At 40.3% G+C, this 24,895-nt stretch overlaps 2 protein-coding genes across 23 annotated transcripts in view; one reads left to right on the top strand and one right to left on the bottom strand.

Annotated features, from left to right (window-relative positions):
* Nucleotides 1-22,429, bottom strand: part of CELF1 (CUGBP Elav-like family member 1) — a 60,503-nt gene extending 38,074 nt beyond the window's left edge. For 7 of the 22 annotated variants that reach the window (XM_064657853.1, XM_064657855.1, XM_064657858.1 and 4 more), the window contains exons 1-2: nt 10,803-10,889; nt 6,048-6,088 (exon numbers count right to left, since the gene is read on the bottom strand). The gene's annotated coding sequence lies outside the window, so the exon portion shown is untranslated. Of the gene's footprint in view, nt 1-6,047; nt 6,090-10,802; nt 10,890-21,574; nt 22,111-22,298 lie in introns of those variants that run through there. The other 15 variants (XM_064657842.1, XM_064657840.1, XM_064657843.1 and 12 more) reach the window with 8 other exon arrangements.
* Nucleotides 22,430-22,551: 122 nt separating this feature from the next.
* PTPMT1 (protein tyrosine phosphatase mitochondrial 1) lies at nt 22,552-24,765 on the top strand. Its single transcript, XM_064657876.1, has 4 exons — nt 22,552-22,783; nt 22,856-22,936; nt 23,465-23,656; nt 24,517-24,765. Exons 1-4 carry the CDS (start codon nt 22,613-22,615, stop codon nt 24,646-24,648), a joined length of 576 nt encoding a protein of 191 aa, XP_064513946.1. The 5' UTR covers nt 22,552-22,612; the 3' UTR covers nt 24,649-24,765.
* Nucleotides 24,766-24,895: the final 130 nt, after the last annotated feature.

The raw sequence follows: 24,895 nt of genomic DNA, 5'->3' as shown, positions 1-24,895 counted from the left end.
TCAGTGACTGATACAACAGCATCTGTCCTCTGAGGAGGAAAGTAGATGGTACTTCATACACAGGGGAGTAGATTCTTGAAACTCCTTGGCAGGATAGTGCAGATGCAATAAGCTTATATGCGTGGAAAAACAAATTGGACAAGTACTTGGAAGGGACCCATCAGAGGCCACTAGACAAACCACAATAGTTTGGGTTCTTCTGAGCTAAAACCAGAGAGGCCGAGAGATCACCGAGTCAGTTTTGTGGTGAAAACAAACACTATAGGTTATCAGCCACTGCAAACGGTGAAGATAGGTCTGGAACATGTCAAAGAGCAGGAGTATGCCTATGCATTTGTGTTGGGACAAAATAAAAAAATACTATGTAAAAAAAAAGAAGAGTTGTCCTGTTAAAGTTACTCAAGAACTGAACTATACATGTTAGGTAAATGCTAATTAAAAGTGCTCAGCTATTATTGGTGTAATACTAAACCCTCAACACCCCTCCTCCCTCCCCCTCCAAACTACACAAGAAACAAAAACCAAAACCCCATACATCTGGACTTCAGGAAACATGACAGCACAGATAACAACCAGTTTATACACTTTACCTCCTTTTTAAAATGCCTTGCAATTGCTTTCAGTATGCCATCACATAACTGAGGAACAAATTCAATCTGTGACATGCTCAATATCTGGCTCGCTCCTGAGGACAACTTACACCAAATGGCAGACGGTAGCTCTGCAATATGAGAGCTTATCTACCAGGAAACAGGTTACAACATCTGTTCAAATCCAAGAAGCCAAAAAAACCCCCAGAAACAAACCACAACTAGGTCCAGCTCTGTCAGTTACTGCTACCAACAGGACATCTAAAAAGACATGGAAGAAGCTGAGTTATCAGTCCTAAGACCCTCTTGTAGCATATGAATAAAGTTTACAACGTTTAAGGCAGTGGCCTACAAACTTGTTCAATTTTCCTCTCATCGCCTCTGATACATTTCCTCTTCATCTGCTTGCCTGAGAGGGGATGTAGGAGTGTGCTGTGAATATCTTGACGGGGCTGTGGGTAGTGGAATTTTGTGATGTGAGCAACCCACAGCTCTGTAGACAATGATCTGCTTTTCTAGGGCAGAACAGCTGCACAATGCTACCCTGAGGTTTACTTTCTTAGTGCACAGCTGCCAGCTAACACAGCAGCATGAGGTTGCTAACCCAGTGCTTGACCCACTGCAGCTGTGTCTGCTACTTCAGTGATGATCTGAAAAAGGCTTGCACAGGCAGGACCAAAGAGAGAAAAAAAAAATGGAATAGACTGGCCCATGAGACCACCTCCTGACAGTGACCTAAACCACCCCATCTCCAACCATAAAGTTTCTCATTACCCTATTGTCAACGAGCAATATGCAAGCTGATAGCCTTCAAAGCATTATTTTGAGGTGTAACACAACTATTATTTCAAGAACCTGTATCTATTTAATTTTTTTCTTACACAAAGACAAAACTTCCAAAGAAATTCAAGTATCTCTTTGCAAGACATTTTATAGTTAATAATTGATATTAGGAAGAAGCATTGATGTATCCACAGCAATTGCTTTTAAAGCAGATGTGTATAGGTTTCTTCCCCTCATACCAGTACATTAAAAACAACAATAACAAACACAAGTAAAAAAATTAAATCCTTTTATCCTTACCTGTAGGTTGTGGATTGCCTTTTTTTTGTGCGCGTGTATAGATGTGAAATGTCTAATTTCAGGTACTGCTTAAGGTTTACAGGAAGGTATGCAAAAGAAAATTTCAGTCTAAAATTGTGGGGTTTTTAAAAATATGCCAAGATTCCACCAGACATAGTTTGAGAAGCATTTTGAGTTTTTATAATCACAGTGCTAGAACATAATAATGCTTGCATTTTGCAAGAGACAAACTATGAAAACCTTAAGTACCTAAGAGGCCTTAATGCCATGTAGACACTTTGGCACTGTAGACAGAAAAAACTTCTTGAGAAAGTAGGAAAAGTGGCTTGTCACAACAATAGTAAGAGGAAATAAAGGCAGCTGTATGACACACAACAGAAGACAAGGCAGGAAATGAGTATAAGAAGTGAGGACATGCATTTCTACCCTCTGGATGACAGGGAAACACTAAAAGGCGACAGGATGGAATATTTAAGGCAGCAGCAAGATTTGAAAGTTTTCTCCTTGCACTCTTTGTTTATTGACTGAATTCAGATTCTGAGACACACAGAAATAGAGATGGCAAATCAGACTTGCACTACGAGGCTTAAATCTTCAGTAGAAAAGAGTAAGAACATAGGGTTTGGAAGCAATCTTGCCCTGCAGGTTAGGTACAGATGCCACTTACAGTGTCTGTCCTCTTTCTCTCCCCAAATGTTGCCTCTGAGCTTACAGAAATGACCTTTTCTAAGACTGGCCAGAAGTTTCATCTTCAGCTATTTTATCTTTTTGTGCAAGAAACAATCCTGCAAGCAATTCCATGAAAGAGAAAACTTATTATCTTTGATTATCTTTGAACCTTTTTCCTTTGTAAATACAAACACAAGACCTAGAAATCTGGTTTCAGATAAGACTGAATTCTGCTATCCTTTCCCATATTATAGGAGTCTGCAGCTCTGTACTTAGTCAAAAAGATGCATTGGAAACAAACATTTTGCCATCTCTGCGCTATTTACCAGATTTTTAAGGTAGTTTTCTGAAAGAGAGACAGAAGTTATTCCTCTGAAGGAGCTGGAAATCCACTAGGTCCTGGAAAGCTCTGAACAGTCTGCTTGTCTTCAGCCCAAACATGTCATGATCCATTACAATGGGCAAAGCAACTGCATTTACACAGAGAATTGCGTATCGGGCCCAGGGGAGACTACAGAACCTGCTAAACAATTCCAGGACAAAACCATGTACAAAGATTGTTATATTAACCTACAGGAGAACCTCAGTGAATCAAAAATGCCTGAAAGTTTTTTGCAAGCAACACACCTTGTGCACATGTAAAGTAAAAAACCTTAAAGTAAGAACTGGCCAGAGTTACCTTTTTCCTTAAGACATGTTATGTGTTATCTTAAAGGAACAAACTGCATACTATTACTCTCCTTACTAAAATGTCTAGAATAGCAGTCAGATCTGTTTAAAATTTTTTCTGATAAAGTCTTTTTTCTTCTTCTGTTAAGTTTCAAGAGACCTTTTGGACTAAAAGCAACATGTTTCATTGTCCTTTGCAGCCATCAGAACAGCCACACAAGCCTTTAATCTCAAATTGTTTCTACTAATAGTACCAGATGCAGTTAATATTATATTACAAAAAGTCACTATTTCTCTCATTTAATTTTATCCAAAGTACAGCTTTTTGTTGCATGTTATCAGAAGAAAGTTCAAATGTAACCCGGCCGGGGGCTCTCCAAGAGAGCACACTAGGGAGTTAGAACAGTAATCGCTGCAATAACAATTACTACGTAGAACACCACCTTGGAACACAGTAAGTCATGGCTCTTGGCATGAGGCTGCAAAGGCATAGCACCAGTATTGTCCATGAGGAGAGTAGAGATGGGAATGGGATATGTATGTATCCCTGAGAATGCAAGCAAAGATGTGTAGATGCTTGGGGATAGGTTTAAGGGCAGACTTGGCAGTGTTATGTTAATGGTTGGACTATGACCTTAAGGGTCTTTTCCAACCTTAAAGATTCTATGACTATCACTTAATCTGCATTTTTTGCTGCCCATTTTTATCTCCATGTGAAAGACTTCCACTTTGGAAGGAGCTCGGGTCTGTTCAAATAAAATTTCTGCACATACATGTTTCAAGTAAAAACAGGTAAGGTGCTATCCTTCATTATACAACATGTTTACAAATGTGTCAATGGAGTTTTCATTAGAGCTTACCTTCAGGAAAACAACAGGATGATCCTTGAGGAGGAGCAGGACAGTAAAATAATATGAACCCTACAGTGCTCTCTATTCATAGTACAAAGGCATTTTTGTCCTCCAGCAGAATATCAGCATGGTAAATGTGGATATGACAAGAGTCAATACAAACGTAGGAGCTCCTCAGTCTTGAAACTGTCAGTGCTCATAAGGACTTGTAGGGCAATATTATTTGACAGAATATCTGTTTAATCTGATTTGGCAAAGTGTGGCATATAAATGCCCAAACACAAGAAAAAATCCTGAATCTCTGAGTAAACTCTCTGCTCAAAAACTTTTCTGGTTCAAGACAGTATCTACAAGAAAACTGGGGAACAAAATCAAGTGCTATTTCAAAGGCTGATTGATTCCTTATCTCGAAGCAAAGCTGATCCCTCCTCAATTTTTTTCTCTGTACCAGACCAGGAGCAGAATGCTATCAGTTTTATTCTGATATATCTCTGTAAGAGTTAATCATTATAAGAGGCATTTCATACTGGGTATGAAATGTAAACAAATGTACACAAACAATTTTATATACCATTATCAGATGTTCAAGACTCCATTCTCTTTCAACTGGAGACCTTTCTATGTTCACATTTAGATAGATGAACTCAACTTTATTTTGCTGGAAATCATGGATCTTGCAGCAAATAGAAGTGACTTGTTTTCATCAACCAGAAACTTTGTGATTACTTTGCTATCTAAATAATCTGATTATTTCGTTATTTAAGTAATCCAGATCTATGGATTCTGGACCTGTGTTTTGCAACTGGCAGAATCCCATGAGTTTGAAAAACTAGGCCTAATCAGACTAGTCTGTCTCAAAAGATACAAACTCTTCAGACAAAACCCACAAACAAGGACCAGTATTTTCTCTTTCCAATCTTCTGTATGGTCCTAATGGAGCTGCAAAGGAGCAGGAAGGGCAAAGTACAAGGCACCAGTCATGTAGGAAAGAAGCTGAGCATTCTGCAACACACACAATGCCTGGAGACAACTGCCCTCAAACTGGTACTTCCAAACACAGAGGTCAATCACCAATTCTCTAAAAAATGAAGGTGTTCCTGGATTTCTTAAACCAGTTTTAGATCTTTCTACCCTGATGAGCAACATATAGAGAGGCAGGATATCCTGCACTTTAAAGACAAATTTGTTTTTCTTTCTGATATAGACATAACTAAATCCTTTCCAATGTATTTATGCAAACTGTAGCAAATGTCTGTCCACAGTAGAAAACAACCGTTTCCTCAAGACAATATAAAAATTCAACTCTCCCTGGTTGTCCAGACCAAAGCACATAATCTTTCTGTCATGGCAGAGATGATTCACCAGAAAAGCAAAAATCACCACACTTGAGCATGACAGTGTTACTTAACACAGCAGTTACAGGTCAACTGTCCTCAGAAGTGAACTGAAACTCTTAGGGTACACAGTTCCAAACAGTCTGATCTATTCTTGTGGTACTTCTCTGACCACACAGTAAATCATTCCAAATTCCTAAACCGGGAAAATAACAACATGATCACAGAAGAGCTGTTTATTGGGTTGTCAAGCTGACTTAGTCTACTACGCACACTACCATGAGAACCAAGCGTAACCAAAGGACACAGGTCTGGAAACTCAGTAAGAAAGGAAGGGACAATTGTCTCAGCTGTCACGTGAAACTATATCCTTACTGAACTTCTAGCATTAAGAAAATTGCACTAGAAGATCCTTGCATTTGGATCCAAGCATTTTCACACTAGACTTAGTTCCTGTTCTGCTGCACATAATCAGATTTGTCTCAGCCTAGAGGAGTTATTACACTTTAGGGTTTCATGCACTACAGAATACTGTAGATTTGCTCTGGTCAAGAAATTACTAAGAAGACATGCATTTCTACTTTGCAGTTATGTTTCTAAAGTTATTAAATGACAGATGGAGTTAAAGATGTCTATTGACTTGGTACTAACAGTACTAAACCGTTAACACTCCCAACCCCCTTTAGCAGTACAAAGGCAGGAAACTGCAGAGTTTAAGGTTCAGGGAGCACTGCTCACTGCAGTGGAAAATGACTGCTTTCATCACTGAATGTAAAAACAACTTCTCTCTAAACATTTGAAAGGAAGCTCCAATACACAAATGAGGGATACAAACAGTAGTTGGTTCATACCTGCAGCTATGCACCTCCCTCTAGCCGTTCCAGTCTTCAGTCTAAAAGATAAGGAAAAAACAGATATTGAGAACTCCGGAGTTAAAATCGGATAGCAACAATCACTACAACATGAACTCCATCTTAAAAAGCACTGAGGACTGTGAAAGTAAAGCATATTTCTAAAAACAGAAGTCATCATGAGGTGCTGACTACCCTCATTAGACTCAAACCCGAAGTTGCATATTTCAAGAATACAGAGTAGATTAGAGGGGGCAAAAGAGAGGACTGCAATGCAACACGGCTGAAAACAGAAGTCTTAAAACTACCTAATAACATTCAGTGGACTTATCCTACCTGTCTGGCTTTTTGACTATCACAACAGAAGCAGTTACCAACAGCAGTACCCACAGTCCTAAACTCCTGTATCACATTATTTTGACAGCTGCAGCCTTAACAGATGACCATGAACCTGCAGGTGGGAACTCAAATGTAAGACTGCATAAATGGAAATGCATCGAATCAGGGAACACAAAGACCACAAAGAATTAACAACTCAAGATAAAAATGTGATTTCTACATCTTAAGTGAATTATCAACCAGAAACCATACAAATTTTCTGTACTAGCACCTGAATAAGGGATGCTACTCCATGATTCACAGTTCTCTTTTTGCAAACTCAGTAATTGACCCACAACTACAAACTTTGGATTTTTTTAGTTGTGGAATGGCTTTCCTTTTTTTTTTGTAAATTACACAAAGCTATCTGTGCTCCCACATTTTTGCTACTTTGCAGGCCCCTTTATAACCTTTGTTCTATATTTTTTAATAAATGAGAATAAGTGATCCATATCCTCTTCTAACTTGCCTTGTAATATACTTGTCTCATGTAATATACACGTCATCATGTCTCATGCCTTCTTTTCCAAAGGGAGATCTCAAAAATTTTCAATTGCTATTTTGTAGTAATTTTCAATTGTTCTAATTTCTTTCTATTTGTTCAATTGATTTATTAAAGTACCATAGCCTCTAAAGCAAAAAAGAATCCTAAACACAAGAACAAAATTAATTTTCTTATAATAGTTGTTAAGAACAATAAAAATCAATCATGAATCCTGACAAACACAACTCAGTTATTTGAAATGTGCATTTTCAAAATTATGAATTTATATTTTCTAGAATATTACTGAAAACTGACTATTGTTCAGGGAACACTTTACATATTTATTTTTGTTCTGTTTCACAACAGCATTCTGAATTATGAAGCTCCAACTAGTGAGTCAGGCAAATACATTACCTGAGGACACCTCCTTCCACCTCACCCACATTCCTTTGCTTTCTGAAGTTTAATTACAAGATATTTGTTTATGGTCAAAAAAATGGTCTCAGATTCCTCCTAACAGACCTGCCTTCAAAACATACAGTTTTTTTCTTCTGTTTCTTTTAAACCAATTTTTTGCCAGATATTTAAACCCTATGAAAATTGTCATATATGCTAAGTTTTGCTCCTTTGATAATCAGCTTCCAGAAAAAATGAAATACACAATTTATTTATCTTGTAAATGCTTAAGAATATCTATATAAACATCTTTTTTATGTTAAAAAGAAAATATTCCCTTCACACATGTAGCCATTAATTCACTCTAATGAATTAATTTAAAACTTCAAAGGAACCAAAAGTGCAGCTAACATAGTCAGAGGAGCCCATAACTCTTGGACACCTTTGGGAAAAATATACACCTCATTGAATCAAAGGCAAAATCCAAAACAATAAAAACTTCAAAAAACAAGCAGCAAATCTGACAACCACCTGCAGAAAGCCTGGGAGAATGTTCTTAAATCATAAATTGTTCTATAATGGTTCATTTAATTGCATGCAGAACATAAATACACAATCATTTATCCAAGTTTATACATGAGACAAACTTGAATCAAAGGCCAAAGAATCTGACAACTGTGTTTTTTCTCAGAAGAAATTGGTACTTGGATACGCCAGATCAAGGTATACAATGTGTGCAACCAATGCAACACGGCCATTTCTGTAATTAACTGACGTGGCAGAAAGCTCTTGTGCAAATTAGATCCTCCCCAGCCCAGCATTAGATGCTGACAGCCAACTGTTTTCATAGTTGCATGAGTGTAGGCTCTTAGTGGGATCAGCAAAACACTTAACAGGCATAAATTGAGACATCACAGCTTTTGCTAAGATTTTTCCTGAAGTTGCCCCCTGACTGAAGTGCTGCATCCGAGTACAGATGTCACTTTCAACTCCCTTACCAAGCTGGGAGGAACTAGGACACCACCTGACAACTCCATGTAGAAAAACAAAGGTTTAACACTTCGATTTAATACTTAGCCCTGGCAGATCTAAGTGACAAAATATACTCTCACTGATGAACACTTGTAACTTCTGATATGCAATATAATATAAATAGAATTACAGCTGGTAATGAAAACAAGTGGCTCTAGCCACTAAGTACTAGACAGTGGATATGAGCCCAATAAATCTAGGGATGTTGCTTTGATACTACTTTTGATACAAAACTTCAGTCTCACCAGCACCCAGGACCATCTAAGAGAATACCAGATCATTTAATGGATTCTGATCAATGACATTACTGTCACAGTTACCACTTGTCTAGACTAGTTTGTTCTGATTTCTCATTACACTTTCCAGGAACTAATGTTTATGGGATGTCCAGGTTACCAATGGCAATTAAAGAGGCTAACAGACCACACAGCTCAACCTCAGATACATCCTGGCGTCAACAGTCTCTCACATAAATCAGCATTCAGTCTGGGCTCGCTGCAGATTTACGTATTTTTAAGTACCAATATGACCAATAACAAAAATTTGAAAATATAAAAAGAACTATTTCTTTGAAGGAAGTAAAGGAGGGACATAACAATTCATCGCAGAGTGACGGAGCAAGTGCACTAGTCAGAGTATGAACAGAGAGGTCTATACAAATCAGATAAGTTTCAATTACTATACAGCTTAGGCCACAACCCACAGAAAGTGTCACTTTCTAGTAACTCTTACTTACGAGGAAGCAAGACAAGAGAGATAAGTGAGGAGAAACTCTTGCAGTATAAAAACCTCACCACAGAAGCAGCCCTACTTTCTTATCAGAGAAATGCCCTTCTACTGCAACCTTTACACCACCCAAACCTCACAGCACCAGGAGCCACGTGTTCACTGCGAGGCCACAGCTCCCAATTACTTCATTGCCTGCTCACTTCATTTTTGCAGACAGAGCTGTTGAGTACTGTTTTCCCCAGTGCTGCCAGCACAAATACTATCAGGCATACAGGTTAGCGGGCAATCTGTACAGTTAGCAAGTAGACCAGTTGAATTACTCACAACAGTATGTTCCACTATAAGAATGTAAGTTTTTTTTAACGTAAGAACAGACTGAAGAATAGAAGAGGTGCACGTTTTTGGGACTACTGCAGATTAAGACAAAAAGAAAAGAGAGGAAAACATTTAAAATGCTATGTTTCAAGTTCTTCTAACCAGGACATCATAAAATACTTAACATTTGGCACGCTGCCCATATTTGCAATGTCTGTTCCATGCCCAGTCAGCAATTACAGCCCAAACGTTCCCAAGACCGATCATTAAGCCTTACAACCCATAATGAGAGGGTCAAGAGACACACTTTAAGAATGCAAAACAATCCTGTGATCTACTGTTGAAAACATGAGACTGGAACTTAGAAGGTATCAGTTATATTATTAACTATGGGTTAAATAGCATTTGACAAGTCACTTTTTGGTACTAAAGAGTTTCCGTTTGTACAATATTATAATCTTTTTTATTTTGTGAAAAAGTATTTTGAGAACCAGTGACAGAGTGTATTGAATAAGAAAATATCATCACGCTGTTACAGTAGTTGCATCTCAGTTGAAAACCTAGTAAACAACTTCACAAAAAAATGTCCATAAAACATCTGTCTGTTAATAAAACCCAAAGAATCTCACCAACAAAAGATTTAAGCTTGCTATCTCCATCCAGATTATGGCATTAAGGGACTTTGAAAATATATCACGAGTTACAAATACAAAACAAAAGCAATATATCATCTACCTTTTGAATGAAGATCCAAAATACTTAGAAAACATGCATTCATGTTTTGCTGCTGTACACACCGCAGCAAGACCTATCAAATGTAGCAGTTTTATATCTTCTTTTGAGTAGAAGATTGAGGTTTAGTGAACAGAAACAATATTTTCAGTTTAACCACTGAACCCACTCCTTAACCTAGTAGGAACCTACTTCCTACCTAGAAGCAATTGAACTTTAGCTGAACTTTAACAACCTCATCCATCTCAGCCACAAGACTAACACTTTCACTTACCTATCATTAAAAGTAAAGTAAAAAAGTCTTGATGGGAAAATCATCCCTGTGCAATATTTAGACAGACACAGTTTGCATAGCTCTGTGTTAAAAATTCAAGGTACTTACATACCTTTCTTCTGATTGTACAAAAGGGAATAGATTCAAATGCAGAGAAAAAAGATCCTCAAATGCAATCACTATTCTGTATTATCACACCTGAAATACTAAAAGAGGACACATTGCACATGGCCGTTTCCAGCATTTACTGCCAGTTTCAGAAGAAAATAATTTTGAGGTGTCCCAGTTTTGAAGGATCAGAATCAATCTGGATGCAAAATTCTGAGTAGGCCTGAAATTCTGTATTTGCAAAATGCTTACGTATAATAATTTATATTTTATTTCAAAGAAGCGCAACTAAGAAAGACTGATTTACCTTAAGCTTGTATGTGCGTCTTGCTTGGCTTATATTAGACAAATACTTGCCATGAACTCTACCGTGCAGAATCTGCCATTGCCACGCCTGCAAACCAAAGAGTAAAAATATGCTCAATTATTTTTATCTTTATTTTGTAACAGGTACATGGTCAAACCCTTTGCAGAAGTAAATGGATACAAGTCTCAAATTACACTCATTTATATCTGCAAAGAATTGAAGTCACTGCTCTATTATAACAAATGAATACTGATTCAAATCACTTTCAACAGCAGACAGTTTTCATTAACATTTAAAGAGATTTAATATTGGTGTGTAGAGCTGAAGCTTTAAAAAGTATTTCACGCTATTTCTTTTTCTTCAGAGGCAAATGCTGGCATTTCTGTGGGAACATCAACTTAGCAATGTCCTGGCTTTTATTAAAAAATTTAATAAAATCTAACCATTTCACTGTAAAGCAGTTCTTACTGAGCTTCTACTCCAGCTCTGAAGGTTTCCAATTTGTCATCATTTGTAGCATCATTTGTATATACTTCAATTTCTTTTTTTGCAACATTTACTACCCTTTTCATTTATCTTTATATAGTACCTAAAGCACACAAACAACTGTAAATAATACAGAAAAAAAACCAAAAAATCTGCATTAATTTACAATCTCCTGAAAACACATGAATGTATAAACACATGCAGCACCTTGAAGCATTATTTTTGTCTGACTACCATTCACAAATGAGATGTCACATTTTAAATTAACTTTTCCCTGTCTGAAGCAGCTTTCATTCTTAGTTATGAACATTTAATAGAATGTTTTTCCTACTGGTATCAGCAGCCTTTTAATCCACAAACTACCCTCATGGCCCATTCTGTGACCCTGAAACACCCTCTCCAGGCTGCTTCTCTCCGGTGATTGATGCTCACTGACTCTCATGCCAGCACAGCTCGGCTTGCTCCTTTCTCTTCCCAAGGCCTCAGAAACACTCCCTGCTGGATCCGCAACCTGATCTTAGACTGAGGGGAGAAGGATAAAGAGTGGCAATGCACTTTGCCAAGAACCAGAGGCAGTACTTGCTTGAAGTCTTACGCACGTATTTTCAGATGTTCTTCACTTACACACTTATCCATCAATTCTTTCCATTCACTTTTCCTGGAAGGCTCAGTATAACATCAGCTGGTTTCCACTGCTAGCAGAAGGAGACTCCAGAAACTTCATGGCAAAAACGAGTGCTATTAATACAGTTTTGGCTGCATGAGGAGTCAAAACAGATATAAAATCCTCACGTATCTTGCTGGATTCTCATGGTTGCCATACCTTGTACCTAAATTCTGGAGGTATCTTAGATTGTCACGTATAAGGTTTTGATTCAGGGAGAGTATATGTGGCACATTATTTTCTCTCTGTCCTCACATCAGAAAAGCTCACTGATTTCTTCCCAGATGAACAGCAAGCTTCTCTGTACAGCAGTATCAAACACAGTGTGTATCAAATACTGCCTTCATAAAGAAGTATGTTAAGACAACATTTAGTACTTCCCAGTAGAGAACCAAATTACATGTGCCACAGCAGGTAACACACGCAAACAATTCTTACTTAAGTTTTTTGGGCTTATATTACAGAGAGGACTGGGTACAGCTCTCCAGAAACATTTTATAGAAATGAGGAGGAAATACAAATAGATCAAGATATTCGTACCGTAGATTCAATTTAAGCTGATGCTCTTGCCAAAAGAATAGTGCACAACTCTTTCCTCACCAGCTATCCATCCCCACCTCTGTATAACAAGCCTGAGAAAGGAAAGGGGCAAGGTGTGATTAAGACTACCAACAACAACATAATAGTTTTAATTCAAACATGCTCCCAGAGTCAATTCACTGCACAACCACACATAGTCTTGGTGGCACAAAGGAAATGAAAAACACAAAGATGGCACGAGACTTTCAGAGCAATACTGGCAGATGTTCATTTAAATTACTCATGGAAATAGATAATCAGATTTAGGTGCTGAATTTCACATCATTAATTCTCTACTGATTAATTCTTTCTAAAGGCCTCAAGTGACAAAGAAGGCTTCCACTGTTTCTGTTAAAAAACCATTATACTTCTAAGAAGCACATACATGCTCTTCCATATAATCACCTTTACTGTCCCAATTCTTTGTCAGTGGACTGCATCCGATATTTAAAGACATGGCATTCACTATCCTTGATTAAACTATATGATTCAGCTTTTTAAAATCACAGGTAAATATTTTTTAACTTTCATTTATTCTTCCTGGAGTTTAATACCTGTAATTGCTTTCCAACAGCAGTTATAAGTTTCATTAATTTCAAATGAACACTGGACTTAATTCCAAATTCCCATAATCTTCCCACATTTCCAGTCTTAACTTAACTTCATTATTCAACTGCATGATTATGACCTTAAAGAAACAGAATTATTTTTGTAAAAAATAAAATAGGGCAAGAAGAAAATAAAAAATTACCCCTACCTGTGGAATTTCAGTACCTTCAAAGGACATCAGACAGAAGTTAATTTTTCATTTGTCTCTAATCCTGATTAAACCTTTTCTGCAAACAGGGTAACACAGCCAATCTAAAATGGATTACCCAAACTCAAAGTATATTTGGCAAATAAGATTTTCTGTCTTGACAGCTTATCTTAGGTCTGAACAATGTCACTTTCTTATATATTGCCTTTAGGAAGATTCTTACAAAATGGTAAGGTTTAAATTCCCTAGTGCCATCCTATAGCCTATCTTTCATCTACTCAATGCCCTAGGTGCACATGTTTATTCAGTGTTCTACCCATTTATCATGGCATCTTTCACAGAATGGACACTATTTTTTAAACATGCAATAGTGCACTTCCAAGAGGCCTTTGTAACTGCGTAATCATATTCCTGCTACAAGGCTACAAAAAAAAAAAAAAAAAAAGGTAAGTATGCTACCAAAAAGCACTTCAAAGTAGAGGAATTACAAAACCCCAACCACTGGCATCAAACAGTACCAAGAGTTACCTTTCACTGGTTAACTCATAAAAATGAAAAGACATCAACTAAGGAGTCAGGAAGTGGAAAAGCAGGAAGAAAAACAGGCAGCGGGCCGAATTCTGGCAGAGGATGCCAGAATTAGGAAAAATGTCAAGACACTTAAGACAACAAGCTTAGCATCCCAGAAGCTGCATATTCTTAGGTTTTCCAGATGAACATGGAACAATTATTGCAGTGTTAAAGAAAGAAGGATCGGAAAACAGCCACACAACAAAGTTGCTTGAGTTCAAGCAGTTCAAGAAGATGACCCTCTGTCACAGGTCCCTGCCTGCAGACATCAGTGCGATTCAGATATTGCCAGGCAGCTGAGAGCCACCAATTTGCCACTAAAATTTGCTTCTTCCAAATTCAAGACACACAGCTTTCTCAGGAGGAAATACACTGAAGACACTGCAGTGGTAGGAAAGAAAAATAATTCAGACTGAGTTTATGGAATATGGTCCTCAAGAATGATTTTAGCAAGATGCTGACTTCCATTTCACAACTGAAACAACATTTTCCTTGCTCAAATTCCATAACCAAAAGGCCTGATGCCTATTTGCATAGATATTCAAAAGGCAGGAGAATTTGTAAGTGGACAGTATTCCCAAAAAACTATTTCTCCCTTTCCCTCTCTCTCCCACTCAAAAAAATTATTGCCAATGTTAATGGTGTATCCAGTTGCTGCCACAATTTCGAGCACCTTTCTGCTACTCAAAGAACAGTTTACTACAGCAGCTAACAGACTTTCTGTACTATTTGTTCACCTGATCTACTACTTCAAAAAGCAATTGTGAGTAGTCATCATCCCAATGCGTGCAGGGCCATAATACAAAGTTTACACAAGCACACAGTCAGGAAAGTCTTAGCTACAAGTTTCCAGTTCTTCCTAACAAGGTATTTCCCCCAAACTCCATCCCTCAATACCAACTCCTGATTTCCAACTAGGCAGGGCAGGGTCTACCTCCTCATTAATCCCCATTGCCCATAACAAGCAAAGACACCACTCAGATCTTCTGGGACAGGATCTAGCTTTCATTAATCTTCAAGGCAGACAGTGACAACAGACCTTTTATGGAAAAATACAGGCCCTGGTTAATCACACCCCAAAGCAGGAAGGGAGATTAAAATCCTCATCCCAGAATACAGCAGCTCTTTTGGAGGTTAAATCTGTCTGTATCTTTCTGATGCCACTGCCACTCACTACACACATACTGTCCCTGCAAGACAACTGCCTTCCCTCCTCTGCTCCCTGTCCCTAGACTCCCAAATTTGAATGAACTGCATTTTACAAAAACACAACATCTACAAACAGATCACCTTTCACTTGGAACTCCAGTCCTCCCCAGAGACGCAGACAGACAGACAGACGGACGTAACAGAGACTGTAAGCCCTGGCTCTCAATTCTGCTCAGCAAATGCCCACCAGGCCAGCCACACTGCCTAGTTATCCAGTGTGCTGCTGCTGCTGCTGGACAAATATAGAAAGCAGAAAGTGGAACAACCGTTTCAGCAGAAGAGATTCTGCTCAGCTCTGTGAGAGGGAGGAGCAGGAGCTGAACCAGCCGAACTGCTTTACCCATACATGGTCTCTGAAAGAGACCATTGCTAAGACAAGTTCCTTCACACACGCACAGCCTCATTCACTGTCACACCGTGCAAGAAGGAAAAGAATTAAAGTGTACAAATTTAAAGGAGTTACTGCTTAGAAATGAGTTCCAAGTACGTTTTGCTTTATTCACCAACAGAATCTGAGCAGCAACTCCAAAACAAGACAAAAATCTCTGTTCCAGGGAATCCCCACATCCACCAGCATTTCAAGAACTACTGAACTGGCAAGGTCTTCCTTGTTGCTTTTGGACACACATTCACATATTAAATTCTTGGTTTGACCTTCTCCCCCCGCAGCCCAAACTGAATTATAGCCATCTTTTTAAACCTTTCTCCCTTCTTAAGTATTGTCCTAAACCAGCAACCATGACCTTTCTCATTGGCTGATGCTAATTACTATGGTGATCTGCCATACCATGTCTGCTTTCCCAGTAGTCCTTTTTGCCAGTGTTTAAACACAAACTAAAACTTTTTCTATGCATTCTTCTTAAAAACAGAAAAAAATACACTTCTGTGCAGCATCCCCTTCTCTCTCCACCTGCCCCACCCCTTTTCATGTTCTGGCATGGAAGGAGCAAGTGTAACTGAAAACCCATATCCCTAGGAATTCAAAGAAAAAATAAAATAAGGGGCATAGTCTATGACTTTTTTTTTTTTACTACAGAAGTATGACAGTCTGCAAACTCAAAAGCAGTTTCATTTATATAAAAAACTAAATTTTTTCATGAGAGATTTATTACCCTACGCTGCTGCCTATTTCTTCTACTTGATGTATCCCACATTTTTGTGGTGATACAAAACTACTTTACAGAAGTTACCAGAAAAGTTCTCTCATATAAATAACTGGAAGCTGCAACTTTCAGCTATATCAGGAATGTAGTAGCCAATTTAGAACTCAGAGAAGTACACTAGTCAGGCAGTTCTGTTAATGTAACTTGCAAGTAGACATAAAGGTGTTGGTTTTTAAACCAACAGTCTCGTTATTTTTTCAGATTTCTCATCACTGAGATAATGCTTTAGGCTCCCTGCAAATTCAGAAAGACACCAGAATACTCTGAATTAGCTCTACACCTAAGCATAGCCTAAATTATTTTCCTCACAAAAATGCTCCCCATGAAATGTCTATTAAACTCAGTCTTGAAATAAATGAAAAAATACTTTTAAACCCAAAGAAACTGTAAAGCAAATTTCTACATCAGAGAATTAGTGTCAAAGCAGCTTCCACACTGCTAAATACAGACAGTACCACCTACAGCCATTCTCTACTAGTGATCAAATTCTGACCACGAATGCACAATTCAAAATGTAACATGGGTGGCTTTACTCCATAAATATCAGAATATCCTCACTTAACTTTTCTTAAGTCATCAAAGCATATAATCATGGATTTCTGAGTGGTCAAAACTGCTTTAGAGAAGTAAATATACAACCTTTTTTTCCTCCCAAAGATTTTGCATATTGATAATTTTAAACAGTATCACTTCTAACGTCACTTAGGACTGTGCAAGGAATCTTTACTGTTTCATGAATCATGCTACACATTGTACAGTCATAAAACAACGACAGCCAAGACAAGAAAAAACCCAAAGAAATACAGTTCTTCACTACATTGATCTGTCATCCAGATGTATGCTTTTTAATTCAGGAGTTTAAACAGAGAACAGGAATTTTTTCAAGGCAAATAACAAGGAAGCAGAGGTAAGTTGGCAAAAAGATTTTAAGATAGTGGAATAGTGGATAGCTTAGGAAAATGAAACTATAAGTGAAGAATTACTTCTACACTCTGTTGTACCCACATGAAATGCAAAAGCTAGATGTAGCATTCAAAATATATCTTCTCTTCCTGAAAGAGCAATATTTCATTGCCTTCTGAAGAATCATTTGTCAAAGCTTTATCTTGTAAGATTTTTCAGATAATAAGATGTGTGGTGTCCATCTTGCAAACCTCTACATGTATTAAGAAAGATGCTATCATTTTTGTATGTAGACTTAGACATTGTCTGCTAAATACTTCATAAATAACCAACTCTCCTCTGCTTTGGAAAAAAACGGACATGAATATTCCCTTTCCAACAGTGTAAAAGATTTGTGGATAGCATGCATTTGTTGGAATATCTTTTGAACTGCATAGTTCGAGGCAAAAATAGCAGAGAATATTCATGGGTTCAGTCAAAGCCTGAATTCTAAATGATAAGATGTTTGCAGAACAACAGTTTTACTTTGACATGTGAGGTGCTGAAATCTAGTGGATAACAACCACATTATTTTTGTGAAGGGTGCAATAGGAAACAGCCTGCAGGCAGAAGTGAAAACTACCAGAAAGTACAGTTTTGATGGTGGTGAAAAAAAGAAGCCAAGGTCCTGAAAAACTCACATTATTTAAAGTAAAAGCAATGTAAGACATCCACCCTTGTTATATGAATCAGGAGAGCATTCAGCTCTGAGAGAATACACAGTATGCAAGCATCAAAAAAAAAAAAACCTGTCTGCAAAGGAAAGCCTGCCAGATACCATACCAGCATGACACTAGATACTCGACAAACACTCATCCTCTCATCCGCAAGTTTTTTTATATTTACAAGTAATTTAGTCAAACCAACGTTAAAATTCTGCAGAAATACGATTTTAAGCCGAGTTTATATAACTTTAAATTTACCTATAACTTTAACACTGCAAGCCAAACCATTAAATCAGTTATAAATCTCTACATCAGCAGACTCATTATCAAAACTCACAGTTTGTCAGTTTGCCACTCATACTCTGCCTCTAACAGAGCAGCCAGTAAGCCACAATATCTTTTCTAAAATCAAAACAAAAACCAGACCATGATATACTAAGTATACTGAATACAAAAGGGTAGTACATATACATAGGACAGACAAGACAACTTGTGCACAAGGATTTCACTTCCGGTAGAAGACTTTCACTTACATACATTTCTGTGACAAAGTACATCATCTAAACTGAAATTCCTCACTAAAATTTGAAAACTACTGAAGACTTCTGTTCATCCATCTAGTTGCTCATTGTTCATATTGAATTCAGTTAGCAACAATGCCTTTTCTTTCAAAATGCACAGAGCTAAGATAGCTGGAAGTTTTAAGCTACTCAAGATGTCAGAAAAAACACTTCCTTTCCCTGGGATGACAACTGCTGCACTATATTGCTGTCGAACAAATAAGCCTGCTCCGTCTATCACAGTTCAGACCTGCGAACTATTCCTCCCTACAGCAAAGCATTTGCAGGCTAATTGGCACTGCAGCTTTAAAGTAGTTTACATTTTCTCCCTTGCTCTATCTAAATGTCCTGCTTTGACCTAATGTACATTTTAGCTTTGCACACTTGAATCTTGCACCAGGTGCAAATAATGATGTTCGGTTGATGTTTGGGAAATCTCCTCTTGAAAATGTGAACTCTAAAGCTCTCTCTTTTTACTGTTACGTCCCAAAGTGTCTTGGCACCTTTTTAAAATAGCAGAAAAATGGTATCTTGCATTTTTTCGTATAGCAAGATCTATAATGACAACCACCTCTAATGACTGAAGGAAGGGCAACAAAACTACAAGTTACTTTTTTCAGTCAAGATAATCTCTCTTGCCTCAAGAAGTCTTGTAACAGGATCACATCTTAAGATTCTGTGCTGTGATACTTCACGAGAAAAACCCATTAGAGGTCCTAGATAACTCTTCTCAAATTACAACTCCCATTCTAATAAACCCTGAAGTATTTTAGTCTGCTTTGATTTACACTGTTTTTTCTCTCCTGCCAAATACCCGATCAATGGATAAAAATGATACTTTCTTGCCAGAAGACAGTTACCAAGGCAGTGAATAACTCCTCCCTGAAGGACAAGAAGCAATACTGAACATGCCCCGGTTGAAACAAAACATTTAAGACATTCATGGCAAGACTAAAAAATAAGAGTGCAGAAATACAGATCTCAGTCTCTTGGACTACTGCTGCTGTTTCAGTAACCAAACTCACATTATGACTTGGAAAACTGGACTGCCTCGTGGACATATTGCTGAACAAGAGTCTCCAACAGCCTGACCAGTGGGTTCTTAGATCCCACAGTTAGACACTAACAACCAGGAAATCTCAAAAAGGATGAGAATTTGTATCACTTCCCATCTAGTCTAAAAAAAAGGCACTGAAGAAAAAATTAGAGTGGGCACTCTGAAAAGACTTGTGGCAGACAACTCAGTAACTGATAGTCCATAACCTCATTTCTGAAAAATAAGCAAGAAATAGTTAAGGAGTAACCTGCTCATAACAAAGTTTCTTACTAAGTTCAATTAGGCACTAGATTACAGGTAGAATCTTATTTAACTCAACGTGAATCTAAATATTTAAGAACCACATAACATCTAGCTTTTATGAAATTCAACTAATTCAGCATATTGTTAGCAATAATTTCAGAAGAAAATTTACACAATATTACAAATATTTCTCTTATATTAATACTTCCCTTATGCCAAAGCACCGTACTTTGTTTCAACTAATGATTCTTCAATTGATGTAAAGGTTACTTGCAAGTTATGGATTTATTATTAATGAGAAAGACAATTATTGTATCTCTATGATACTGCCACCTTTCTTGCTTTCCCATTTAGAGAAATAGTGCCAGGCAGCATGTTTTCAGAACCCCTACTCATAGCAGAAGAAATAAAAGTCAAAGACGCCTTCCTCTTATCACGTAAAGATCATCTTATGAGTGTATCGAACTGTGAAGGACTAGGAAAAATGTGAATTCACTATTAAGCACTCTGTAATACCATGGAGTTCTTTACCTGTCTTCTATTGTGAAAGATGGATAAGTTCTTCTCACTATTGTAAGTCATTTACTTTTAAAACAAAACTACCTAACACATAAATCTTCACGTTTTAATGTTCATGATTTTAGGACAATCACTTTTCAATCCTCTACTTTTCTACAGAGGCTGTGTTCCTACTTTCTTCTGCATGTAAACAGAATTTCCTAGGCCTGCATCAACTATTTTGCTTCAAATACCCCCCCAAAAAAAAGTAGATACAAAAGGGCAAATGTAACTAAGCAAGTAGGATCTGGGACTCATTTTTCCCTAATGTAACATTAGAGACTGACAGAGAAAGGAAAAACACAGCCATCCAAGAGTGATCATTCAGAAAGAGTGAACACACTCCACAAAACAGCCTACACTTTCCCAGAATAAGTATCACCAATAACTTTGAATGTGAGCACAGGCTGAAAGAGAACAGTAAGCACCTCAAGAAAAAATAGTTCCTTACGTCATTGTATTTTAAAACCCCTATTTAGGAATTTTACTGGTGGTATATATCTGCACCCATGTCCCTGAGCAGATATAAGAATCGTGCTGCTGCCCTAGGGGGCTCTTCATCGGCAGGAATGCAACTGAACATACTAAGCTGCTGGATGCAATCTCTGCCCACTGGAATATTTCCTATCTCAGTCTAAAGATGTATTTATTAATTTTGAACACCTACTGCAGCAGCAGGATTTCCAACAACGCTGCCTCTTAAATACTTGGGTCCAGACACAACTCGAGGAAGATACAGTATCTCACATTATGCAGAGATCCCAAGAAAAGAGCTGAGGGGAATGGAAAAAAAATAAAAACGTGACGCGTTCGTTATGGCTATGCAATACCAAGTCAGTGCAGTAAAATCTATCTGTTGAACTACCCTATAGAAAAACAATAGAGAAGACAGTAAAAGAGACCAGGAGACAATTCAGCAATTTTTTGTGATCACTGGTACAAAGAGCAGGACTGGCAGGACATACATACACAAAAAATAAATTAAAACCAGAAATTAAAGATACTCAGAAAGTTCAAGGTCTTGTGAGCAAAGTATACTTCAAGATATAAATCCCAACCAAATACTTTTTAAAATCAAGCGAACTCCTGGTGAAACACACCCAACAACCACACTCAAGCAGTACACACAAGAAAGCTGCAACATTCGAAAAATGTTCCCCGACAACTTCTGGCAGAAGAGAATGCCTGTATCTCAAAGGTGAAAATGGGCCACAATTCCTCAGGAATTTAAAGGAGTGAAGGTTCACACTTTATTAGAACGCTGCCTCTCAACTTCCTACTCATAAACAGTCCTATAAAAATCGCATGCGGTTATCAACCTTTTTTCTTCTTCAATCATTTATCATCTATTTTATGATCCGTCTCTCCTGGTTTTTATATTCCTCTTCCTACTTCATTCCAGCAGTGTCTGTCACGCCTTCTCACGCTTGAGGCAGCAATTCCTCGCACTGTGCCGAACTCCAATTTCCCTGCTCGCGCTCCGCGTACACCCGACCAACCTCCGCTCCCTGGTGCACCAGCAAACGTTTCACTGCTCCAGAGGACAGACCCCACCGTGCCGAGGACAGCAGGGAACCGCACGCCGCTTGCTCCGATAAGCGCGCAGCCCGGCAGGCCGGCGGCGGCCGAACCCGGGGGAGCCGCTCCCCCGCCCCGGGGTCCGCCCGGCTCCGCCGCAGCACCCCGGCCCCAATGGCGCCGCCGCCGCGGGCCGCGCTCGCCCCCGCAGCGCCCCCGCCACCGCCCGCGGCGCTGTCAGCGCCCGGATCACACACGGCACCCGGCAGCCTCCGGCCCCGGGCCCCGCCGGCGCGGCACCGCCCCAGGATGGCGCACGCAGGGCGGCGGCGGCTCCCCCGCGGAGGGGAGCGGGGCAGTCGCCGCGGCCCTGCACGAGCGGCCTCGCGGCAGGAGCCCCGGGGAACTGGGGGCGAAGGGGAAAGGAGCCGTTACCTGCGCGAGCGAACCGCGCTTCCTGCCGGCTCGGCTCGGCCCCGCCGTGCCCGGCCCGGCCCGAGCTCCTCCCGGCGGCGCCGCCCTCACCTGCCCCGGGATCCGCCCGCGCCCGCTCCGCTCCCTGCGCCGCCTCGGGCCGGCTCCGCAAGATGGCGGCGCTTCCGGGAGAGACCACGGCGAGCGCGGGGTGGGGGGGCCGGGGCGGTGCTCCCGCTCCCGCCCCCCCCGAGCCGCCGCCGCCGCTGCGCCCCGCCCGGCCTCGCCCCGCCTCGGCCCCGCCGGGCCCCGCCCGCCCCCGGCCCGGCCCCGCCCCGGGCGCCCCCTGTGCTTACGGTCGGTGCGTGCGGCCGCGACGCTCCTCCGGCCCTCGGCACGGCCCGGCGCGGCGCGGCGCGGCCCCGATGGGAGTGGCGGAGGCGCTGGGCGCCGGCGCGGCGCGGCTGCTCTTCTACCCCTCGCTGCTGTACACGGCGGCGCGGGCGCGGCTGCCGGGGTCTCGCCGGCCCTGGTTCCACCGCATCGACGAGGCCGTGCTGCTCGGGGCGCTGCCGCTGCGGGGGCGCAGCCGCAGGGTAAGGCGAGCGGGCGGCCGGGCCGGGCCGGGCCGGGAGGGCGGCGGTTCCTGACCGCGCCTGTGCCCGCAGATGGTGGCGGAGGAGAACGTGCGCGCCGTGGTCACCCTCACCGAGAACTACGAGACCCGCTTCTTCTGCTGTTCCCCACAGGTGAGCCCGGGCATTGCCTGTGACCCTTGGACAGGTCTCTTGACGCTCCGTCGGTCCCGGCGCAGCGAGGCTTTATCCGCCTCCTGCCGCGTTCCCGGCAGCGACGGCCAAGTCCTGTGACAGCAAAGACGTGACTTCTCGCACCTTAAAAACTTACTTTACTTACAAACCACTAAAACGTGAGGATGCGAGTGAACTGTTACAGCTGCAGTGGCGGGGAGGGACGGGGAGCATTGAATCCACGTACACCACTATACAGGAATGCCTTTTGTTTTGGGAAGAGATCCCAACTCCCCTCTTTTCCTTTAGCTGAAATACATCTTTTCAGTTCCCTTTAACTACTCGTTTCTGATGGTCAGCACTAAACTTTTCATACATCTGATTTAAAGGATTGACATTGAAAGTCTGTTTACAATCCCACTGAGTTTCTCAACTGTCTGAACAGGTTTTGGGTTTCTTTCAGGGAAAACAAACAAACAAACAAACAAACAGAAAATTAACTGACCAAATCTGCTATGTCCATTTCAGGAATGGGAGGCAATGGGAGTGGAGCAACTGTGTCTCAGCACTGTGGATCTAACTGGAGTCCCCACCTTGGAAAACCTCCACAAGGGCGTTGACTTCATCCTGAAACACCGAGCCTGCGGTAACACTGTCTATGTGCACTGCAAGGCAGGACGCTCCCGCAGTGCCACCATGGTAGCAGCATATTTAATTCAAGTAAGGAGTCTATGCTAAATGGGGTTTACTTTCATACAGTCTAGGCAAAAGCAGAAAACCTTTATAGTTTGCTCTTGCTCAAAAACCTGAGCATGTACAGGTTCATTAATATTCCATGATTTTACAGAGTTTGTACACCTATTTTAAGAGAGGCCTCAAACTCACCTTGCTGTTTTGAATGATTCTTTCTATGGAGAAACAGATTGAGGTGGGAATAACAAGTCACTCATGAGGATAGGTTCATGGAGCAGATAAAACACCCATTTTTGTTCAGATTTTCTCCTTGGTTCACTGAAATGGTGAGGCTTCCTATGCTTTTCAGTAAATACAATTAATGATCAAGAGAACTGACTTTGGTTTTCTGAGTTCCTCTACTGACCCAACCATTAGGCTGGGTAAGCCAGCCCTAAGAACAAAATTCTGCCAGTGGATTCTTCTGTCGGTGTTATTAAGTGCTCCCTGGAAAACTTTCCACTAGCGCTGAAGGGAAAATTTTCTCACTAAGTGCTGAAGTGCGACATGTAAACCAGTAAAGTTTTTTAAAAATTTAAAAATGCAAGCTGCGCTTTTGCTCCGGTCTGGTGGGACTAGGACAGGAACCTATTCACAACATGAAGGAAGAGTAAGCGAGACAGAAAGTGGAGGGCCCGGGCAGCAACCATCCCTCTTTAACCGAGGGACTCATTTCATGAATGATTCCATGACATTCAGGCTTCTCTGAGAGGAACGTGAGGTAAACAGAAGGGGCGAAGCAGTAAGTTTTCTAACACCTCTAATGTTGCCTATAGCCTCTGGGAAGGTTCCATTAAATGGTGCAGGGATGGAATGGATTTTCACTTGGTGGGTTTCTGCCTTTTCAGCTGCATCACTGGAACCCTCAGGAAGCAATTCAGGCCATTGCCAAGATTCGTCCCCACATCCTCATTCGACACAAGCAAGTCCAGGTCCTGGAGAAATTTCACAGGAACATGATCACTGGGACAGCTGCATAATGTCCGTAAGAACTACCAAAATCCCCATCTCAGCTGCTTTAAAAAAATGTTTTTATGATCTAATCAAGGCTTAAGTGTTGTTCTTCTTGACCAACAATAAAGAAGTTTTTACATAAACTACAGTAAAGGGAAAATTGGGCTGTTTCATTAAAGCTTTCTTTTCTTGTAGGTAATATCTTAGTTCTCTTGGAGCCTCATAGTTCTTTTCCAGATATCAGTGCTCAGCTGAACTGGAAATCCACAGGAA

Source organism: Pseudopipra pipra, chromosome 6 (assembly GCF_036250125.1).
Source record: "Pseudopipra pipra isolate bDixPip1 chromosome 6, bDixPip1.hap1, whole genome shotgun sequence".
Taxonomy (NCBI): Eukaryota; Metazoa; Chordata; class Aves; order Passeriformes; family Pipridae; genus Pseudopipra; species Pseudopipra pipra.
This window is presented reverse-complemented; position numbering and strand designations above follow the sequence as displayed.

Coding starts and splice junctions, on each gene's coding strand:
- PTPMT1 (XM_064657876.1), top strand. CDS start 22,613: ATGGGAGTGGCGGAGGCGCTGGGCGCCGGCGCGGCGCGGCTGCTCTTC. Junction 22,784..22,855: donor TGCGGGGGCGCAGCCGCAGG/GTAAGGCGAGCG, acceptor CTGTGCCCGCAG/ATGGTGGCGGAGGAGAACGT. Junction 23,657..24,516: donor TAGCAGCATATTTAATTCAA/GTAAGGAGTCTA, acceptor CTGCCTTTTCAG/CTGCATCACTGGAACCCTCA.